Source organism: Benincasa hispida, chromosome 12 (assembly GCF_009727055.1).
Source record: "Benincasa hispida cultivar B227 chromosome 12, ASM972705v1, whole genome shotgun sequence".
NCBI lineage: Eukaryota > Viridiplantae > Streptophyta > Magnoliopsida > Cucurbitales > Cucurbitaceae > Benincasa > Benincasa hispida.
This window is the reverse complement of record NC_052360.1, coordinates 11,755,995-11,765,072: the sequence shown is the minus strand read 5'-3', so window position 1 is coordinate 11,765,072 and position 9,078 is coordinate 11,755,995. Positions and strand designations below refer to the sequence as shown.

Here is a 9,078-nt window from a genome sequence, read left to right as displayed (position 1 = left end):
TAAATCCAATAACCTAACATCCAAGGTTGCCTTATAAGTCTTGAACTATATAATGTTCAAGATACAGCCTGAAGGGTCTATAGTATAGGGATAAGGTTGGGTACCTTATCCTGGTAACACTATGGATGCGACCCACTTTGTATTTGATACAAACGCAATGATCCAAAGTGTTCGTGTAGTTGGCATGTGAGTGGGGGTATCCTATGTAATGAGTTTGCATAAGACTGGACCACGAAATAGTAACTACTATATGTAACATCGTTAACTAGTTAGGTTCTTATTTCAATAGGATGACCTAAGCAACTTAGTCTTAATCCTGAGTATATTATGAAGTCCTGTTCACAAGAGATTGTCCTTTGATTTGTACGAGTGAAGGTGATCAGTTTGTTGATGTAATATGCCTAATATTTTAGGGACAAGACCGAGTGGGGAGCTGGGAACATAATAATACAAGATGTAACTCACTTCTTTCTGCCTTAGGGGTAAGTAGATGAGTGTTCTTTTAAGTGGTGTCTCTAGGACTTGAACAAAGGGCCTTACCCTCTCATTGGCCTGAGAGGGGTTTCTGTTTATTGGTTGGACTATAAACAGGTTGTTTATTAGAGGAGCACTGGTACTTAAGGAGTCAGAGGCAACCCAAGGGTAAAACAGTAATTTGACCCAGTTGGAGTTACGAACACTCATGAAGGACTAACTTATTATTATTGGTCTATATCCATGGATACAGATATATATCTATAGTGAGAAGAGTGCAGTTGTGGGTCGTTAGTGGAGTGTATCCACAGTTAACGAATATTGATTAACTTAGTTAATGAGTTTAGCCAATTAATCTCATATTGTTAGAGCTTTTGATCTACATGTCTACTAGGTCCCCTTGTTAGCTCACGAGAGGAAATTTAAAAGGGAAGACTTGAATTGTTCAAATTAATTTGAGGAAACCATATATTAATGTGTTAATATATAATTGATTATGGATATGATCTATAATTCAAATTAAATTGGAAAGTAACATTTGAGTAACTTAAGTGAATTAGATTCACGAATAATTAATTAATAGAGAGGTATTGCACATATACATATGATGTTTATGATAATTAAATATATACACATTAAATTAGATTGAATGTATAAACAACTATTTAATTAATGTACAAATTAAATTAAATAAGTGTTATTTAATTAATTAAATATGGAAAAGAAAAATAGGAAAATGATTAGAAAAAAGGTTTAACCCTCATCTATATAAAGACCTCCTTATGGCCCATTTGGGAGACACAAACACTGACAATACAAAACACACAAGTGTTATTGCGCAAAATTTTTCCTAAGCCATAAAGAGGATCCCCTCTACTCTCCAAAGCCCTTTTTTCCTCTCCTTCTCCCAATAATTGGATACCACCACTCCCTCTATTAGAATCCTAGAGAATAACGAGGTTACTCTCGTGGTAGTATTCAAGAGTGTTAAAGAAATTGTCCGTGATCAAGATCGTTGGAGGAGTCGTTTGTTGCAACTTAAAGAAGATTGTTCGTGAAACTTGGGAATCCACAAAGGTAAGAATGTTTCTAATCATTTTCCCTAAAGTACGCTATATTACATGTTTATATTATGTTTTAGTATACTTAATTTGTTTATGTAAAAATTGAATTGCAGGATGCAAGGCATTCAAAACGATTTCGTTGCGGGATTTGATCCCTTCAAAATCAAGGTGACAACATTATCACTTTGAGAAATAATTGTTGTAGCATTTGTATCATCTTCCTATTTTTGTGAGTCTTTCTTTTTACCTTGTTCTTTCTTCCAACGGTAGCAAAACTTTTTTATATAACTAGGCTTGTTGCAGTAATGACATGTCCTAGTCTCTTTGTCTCTAGATTTAGACCTTCCCTTTCAGTTACCATGATTTTTGAGTTCCCTACTCTTGTTTCTTCTAGGATTCTTAGCAAAAAAAGCATGTGAATTATCAACTCTCATATCTTTTCTTCTCATCTCTTCATTGAACATGCTTTGTTTGATAACATTCAAACACAAAACACTTTCTGGAGCAGAGTTAATAATAGTCATAACCAAGGTTTCCTAATTGTCTGTCAAAGAACTCAATAAGAACAAAGCCAACAATTCATCATCAAGATCAATCTTTAGAGTAGTTAACTTATTAATAATTTGAAGTCACTCAAATGCTCATAAACAAACTTCCCGCCCTTCAATTTCAAATGAACAAGTTGCTTAATTAATGAATCTTTGTTATGTGTAGTCTTCTTTTCATAAAGACCTTCCAATTTTTTCCACAACTTATATAGGCCGAACTCCTTAGAAACATGGTTGAAAATGCTAATATCAATCCATTGCCTAATAGTCCCCAAATCTTTTCTCTTTAACTTTTCCCAATCCATTTTTCCCTTTTTCTCTGGTTCTGCCGGTTTAGAAAATCGTGCCATCAACTTTCGTGGTTGTTTCAATTGGATCAAACAAATTTTTGCAATACAAAAAATCCTCTATCATCGGTCTCCAGATGGAATAATTGGTTGATGCCAATTTAATCATTGAACTACCTCCACCATCATTATTAGACTCCATAACAATGATTAAACTAAAACCTACTCTAATACCAAATGATAGGACCCAAACAATATATCAACAACCTACTAGGATCTTCTCCAAAGCAATCAACCAAAACAATTGTACTCCAAAACACCACAAATTAATCACCAAATAATCACCAAACAATCAACCCATAATGGACAGTAATAAACCATTTTGGAAGATTAAAAGCAAAGAGCACACATGAATTATACATGGGAAACCCCTTCGATGTGAAGAGTAAAAACCACAGGACTTGTGAGGAGTCTATCCTTGTCAACTTCTCTTATTATTATAAAATTAAGGGAAAAAGAACCAAATCAATCACACAAAGATTCACAATCCACCAATACTTTCATACATAAGAGATCAACAATTGAGATATAAGCCATTGTCCCTTTTTTTCTCTTGTTTATGCTTAGCATCAACCTAGATAAGTGAGCTTATGTACTTAAATGAATAACTTGGATTATATGACCTAAGAAAGTTCTAATTCTAAGTGTTGGAATTAAAGTTGGAAATTACTTAACAAATGCAAGTTCTTTTAGAAATGTACTAATACATGTTATTATTGGAACAATTTTTCATGATTAGGCACTTGTATAGTGAACGTGATTTGTTATTGGCTAAGGGTTACAAGGAAAGAAAGAACAAAATTTGTAGGAAATGCAAGTTGGCCGAGAGGGGTATTGGAGTTGTTTGTTTTTTTTTTTTTTTTTTTTTAAAACATTCTTGGATTAATTTGCTAAAATCTAAAATTCATTTAACTTGATAAGTCTTGTAAGGCTACAAAGGATAAGGAAAATAAATAAAAAGCCACGTAGTAGGGCAAGCAAGCAGTTGGGTGGAAGACTTTGATTGGAAGAAAAAGTGTGCAGCTTCGGCCAGAAACTTAGGGTCTGAATAATGTGATGGTTCTCCCAAAATACTTATGCAAAAGCTTCCATATTTAAACCAGATTAAAGCTTATTGAGTTGTGAGTCTATTCTTGGGATGCTCGAGAGATTTGGGATCAGAAAACTGAAGAAATTGTAAAGAAAGAGAAGGTTGCCCGAAAAATTGGAAAATCCGAGTAAGGTGTAGTCCATGAGAGATTTTGAGCTCTGGAATATGAGTTAAGAGATTTAATTTTGAGGTTATTTAGCTTAAAGGTTTCTTAATATTTTTCATGAAGGAAGTATGCGCAAATTGTTGTTTTAAGTTGGGTTAAAAGTTGGTTAAAATGAAATCAGTGTTTTCTCGAACAGGGTAGTAGCAGGCCAGCCACCCCCCTAAGGCTGCCAGCCCCACCAGCGCGCCTCCTTCCGTGCCAGCGCCCCTCAGCACGCCTCAGCCCGTCCAGCCTCTGTCTCTTATACACATCTAGATGTGTAAAAGAGACACCCCTAAGGCTGCCAGCCCCACCAGCGCGCCTCCTTCCGTGCCAGCGCCCCTCAGCACGCCTCAGCCCGTTCAGCCCTGCCCACCCACGGCCAGCCTCGCCCACCCACGCCCACAGCCCGTGCCCATGCCCATTTCTAGTTCCCAATTGCTTGTTTTTTTAGCATTTTGGGTGTTGGTGAGCATTTTTTAATCCCAATTAAGATTTTCTTGATATTTTGACTCTAGAATGAATACTTTTGGATTAAAAACTGATTTTTGGGCCATTTTGGATAATGTGAGGAAAATGGACTTAAGGAACAAAATGTGAATGTTTAGGTGTTAAAATGAGTTCAAGTGGTTACATTGAATCACTATGGGTTGTTTAGGGTTGATTTGACCTCTTGTGAGTGTCTAGTAACCTTGGGACTTTATTTCAGGAAAAATTGAGGTTGGAAAGGCGTACAACCCAAGGAGCTTGTGCCAGTGATAGTGAGTGGTTTACTTTCAAATGTTTTGATATAGAAACTAATTATATATTATAGCAAGTTATGATTTATAAAATGTGATGGCATGATCTGTTTTACTTGGCTGATATTTCAAAAATGTTTAAAGCATGATTTCTAAACTCTCGATAGTTTTATACAATTTTGATTCATCAAAATGTAGTTTGAAATCAGAGTTTACATACTTGTGATTTGTATGGTTTTTATGAAAACCTCTTGATGGTGGAATCAAGGTCGTTGAATGGTTGTGTAAATGGTTTCAAACTACAGATTCTTGTACCCTAGAGATGGTTATATTCCCGTGCTACTTGAATGTGTTTCAGTAATACTGCTCAAGCGATCAGGGGGTTACCGGGGTCAGATGTGGCCAGAGTATACCGGGAAGTCCAGAGGAACCTGCGCCTGTAGCGCTACCCAGGCTATCAGAGGGCTACCACCGGGGTCAGATGTGGCCAGAGTAACCTGGACCTATGGTGTGTATCTATGCTTAGCCTTGAGGCAGCTCTGCATGCACGTATGACCTTGTGATTTGGTTTACACCACGAGAGGCATTCTTTGTCCAGAGTAACCCGCCGTTGTAAACGAGTATTTAGGTACAGAGTTGGTGTGATTTTCTGATAACGATTGAATGTTTTAAAATGTGCATATGAGAGTTGATTATGCCACTGTTTTACTAGCACGTGTTTGAGATGCTATTGAATCTTTTATACTTGGCCAATGTTTTATTGAATGATTTAATTACTTTTATTGATGATTTAGAAAGCGATAACTTATGTTTATATTCAATTACCACTCACTGGACATTAGCTCATACTTTCGATGTTTTATGTTTTTCCCCCCCAGGTAGAGTTAAAGTTCCGGAAACAAGCTGAGCTGTTTACTGCCACACGACAAGTGTCTCCTGCTACATTGTAGGTCTTGCACTGTTGTAAATAGATTGCATATCACGAACCTTACGTGTCATGGTTTTGGGAGTATAGGACAAGAGGCGTTGTTTTGTTGTGTAATGTCTGAAAGTGTCTCCATTGTGTCTAAACTTTGTTCATGGTTTGTATATAACAAGAGATAGAATGTTTATGAAACTTATTTGTGGATATCGTAATATGGAATATGCTGAATGAAAATTAAATGTACTAAAGGATTATTGTGTAACTGTTCAGATTTAAGCACAGGTAAAGTTGGTTAGTAAGATGCTAAATGTCATCGGGGGAGGTGATGTTTAGTATCTTCATACCTCTTTCTAGATTAGGTGGGTAATCTGGGAAGGAATGCGACATGAGAGATAAGAAAAAAAAAAAAAGAAAGAAAAATCACTCAGTTTTTCATATTTTATTCAACATTGACCCTATGTGTCTCTAGACTGACCAAATTTCAGCACGGTTCGAACTCTGAAAATCGACAACTTTGTAGAAATTGTTGCTGAAAAATCGAATTACACAACTTTCTATCTTTTCTCCGATTTTCTACCTATTTTTTCACTCTTTTCCTCCTTAGGTCATATCCACATTACATAAAAGAAAACCTAGAACTTTCGAGATGGGCCAATCCAAGATTAGCCCCAATTAGGCCAAACAAATTAACCAATATTTTAGACTCCCAAAACACAAGTTTAAAATTAAAATTTTACTTGTACAACAAGTGGGTTGGACACTCAGTACACATATACCACATTCATAGATTCCTTATACATAGAAAAGAGATATTTTCTATCAAAATGCCTAACTATCAAATCATTTATGTTCGACACCGTTCCACTCTACGAAGATAAACAAATTTATAATGGAACTATTTTAATCAACACTAACAAAATGTATGAACGTTGCCTTGTCATCTCTTTCATAAAAACATTAGCAATCCCATAAGGAAACAAACATATATCATATAACATAAATTCGGTGTTCTATCTATTAGGGTGCATTTATCTTTCATGATGGTAACGACAATCAATAAATGAGAATTAAGAATGGTGAGATCCGCCTCATTATAATTGATGTTATTTATCTAACTACGCAATGAGAATCAATTGTGGGTCCCACCATTCTTTATTACATCCAAACAAGTAATCTTATTCCTCCTACAATAGGTGGTAATTTGATTACAATTACTCAATTACATGGGAGTTGTACTATATATATACACACACTTTATACCTACTTTTCTATCTTTTGATATCTTATTATTTACTTTTTTTTTACAATCTCTTACTTGGGATTTCTTTTTTTAATATCACAATAAGAGTTAGAATTTGAACCTTTAATTTCGAAGAAAAAAAATTAATATATATCTTCTATTTGGTATTTTTTTTTTCTTTTACCATACAACAAATATAAGGACAAGAATTTTAATCTGACTTCACATGAATGAACATATGATCATGCTTACGTTGTTCTATTTGAATTTTGTTTTCTAAGTTTCACACTATCTCTAATTTTTTGATCTTGTTAATGCAATGAAATTGACAAAAGAATACGATACAATAAATGATATTTGATGTCTAGATTAAAGTACTAATAAAAGATTAAATATATTTAATGTCAAGATTAAAATACTAATAAAAGATTAAATATGTTTTAGTTCATTTTGTTCTTTTTTTTTTAAGAAAAAAATAGCCGGTTAAATTAAGAGTTTATGTTTAATGTGACTTAACATGGTATTAAAGTAGAAAGTTATGATACCACAATAAGTCTATTTCAATATCGTTTCCTCTCCATATAAAAGTCCATGGTTCAATCCTCAACTTAAAATAATAAATAATAAAAACAAAATTTAGGATAATGTTTGCTTCATAAATTATGAGACCGTGATTTCAGACTGACTGGGTTAGCGAGGCCCAACTTGAAAAGCGGAAGCCCACAAAAGGTTAACCAAAGTTTTAGAAAAGAAAACAAAAAATAAAAATAAAAAAACGCCCACCGTGGGGCTCGAACCCACGACCACAAGGTTAAGAGCCTTGCGCTCTACCAACTGAACTAGACGGGCTTGTCGACTTCAACTTCCCAGTTCATTTAATATATTGAAACTAGAAGATTGCATTTATTTGGTTAACGTATCATGAATAAATTTAGGTAAAAATACCATTTTGTCATTTTACTCTTGGATTTTTTTTTTTCAATTTTAGTATGTAAATTTATTATTTACATAAAAAAAATAGAAGAAGACTTCAAAATTCTTACGGTGAGTCAAAATAACAATATATTTATTTTCACATTCATAAATTTAAAGTCAAAATTTACCAAGTTTTGTACTAAAGATTTCTCTTTTCAATTTTTTTTTTTTCATATTTTTTGTACTAAAGATTAAAGAAAGAAGGGGGGAAATTACAATTACTCTTCTAGTTCTATTATTAAAATGAATCCATTGCATCAGTAGCAAGAAATAGTGCTTCCAGTTCTGATGCTCGCTTCCGAGCTAAAAGTCTTCTTGAACAGCTCTATAAATTTCAAGCAAGCTACTCAAATTCATGCCCACATTCTCGTCAATGGGCTTCCAAATCTCGAGTCTTGCTTGGTCCGTCAAATCACTCGTTCTGAGTTCACTTGCGCCAGAATCGTATCCCTTTATCTCCAACAAATTCTTCACCATTCGCAAAACCCAGATGCGTTCACATGGGCCTGCGCCGTTCGATTCTTTTCCCAGAATGGCCAGTTCATGGAAGCAATCTCTCATTATGTTCAGATGCAGAGATTGGGACTGCATCCGGGCACTTTTGCTGTATCCTCGACTTTGAGAGCTTGCGGTAGGATTATGTGTAAGTTTGGTGGAAGCTATGTTCACGCTCAGGTTTATAAGTTTGGGTTTTGTCGCTGTGTTTACGTGCAAACTGCCCTTGTCGATTTTTACTCAAAACTGGGTGATATGGGTTTTGCTCAGAAGGTGTTTGATGATATGACTGAGAAAAATGTGGTTTCGTGGAATTCAATCTTGTCTGGTTATGTGAAAATTGGGAACTTAGTTGACGCTCAGAAAGTGTTCGATGAAATGCCTCTGAAAGATGTCATATCTTGGAATTCCATGTTGACAGGATTCGCCAATTCTGGAAATATGGATCGAGCGTGGTGTTTATTTCAACAAATGGGGGAGAAAAGTTCGGCTTCTTGGAATGCAATGATCAGTGGCTACGTGAACTGTGGAGACATAAAGTCTGCTAGAAACCTGTTTGATGTAATGCCTAACAGAAATAATGTTTCGTGGATTACATTGATTGCTGGGTATTCGAAGCTTGGGGAGGTTAATTCTGCTTATGAGCTCTTTGATAAGATGGGTGAGAAGGAGCTTCTCTCATTTAACGCAATGATTGCTTGCTATTCACAAAATAGTCTGCCTAACAAAGCATTGGAGTTATTCAACCAAATGCTTCAACCCGATGTGAACATCCAACCCGATGAGATGACTTTTGCTAGCATTATATCTGCTTGTACTCAGCTGGGAAATCTGAATTGTGGTACTTGGATTGAGTCGTATATGGAAAAACTTGGGATTGAGTTGGATGATCATTTGGCGACTGCATTAGTAGATCTATATGCAAAATCCGGGAACATTGAGAGGGCGTTTGAGCTGTTCAATGGTCTGAAAAAGAGGGATTTAATCGCTTATTCAGCTATGATCTTTGGATGTGGGATAAATGGTAAGGCATAT

At 35.3% G+C, this 9,078-nt stretch overlaps 1 protein-coding gene and 1 non-coding gene across 2 annotated transcripts in view; one reads left to right on the top strand and one right to left on the bottom strand.

The window, feature by feature from the left end:
* Positions 1 to 7,349: 7,349 nt before the first annotated feature.
* On the bottom strand, positions 7,350 to 7,422 carry TRNAK-CUU. Its single transcript has one exon. It is a non-coding gene; the product is annotated as a tRNA-Lys (tRNA).
* Positions 7,423 to 7,746: 324 nt separating this feature from the next.
* LOC120067396 (pentatricopeptide repeat-containing protein At4g22760-like) overlaps positions 7,747 to 9,078 on the top strand; it is a 2,421-nt gene continuing 1,089 nt past the window's right edge. Inside the window, exon 1 of the mRNA XM_039018964.1 lies at positions 7,747 to 9,072. Within this exon, the coding sequence (XP_038874892.1) occupies positions 7,837 to 9,072 (1,236 nt within the window). The 5' untranslated portion in view covers positions 7,747 to 7,836. The remainder of the gene's footprint in view (positions 9,073 to 9,078) is intronic.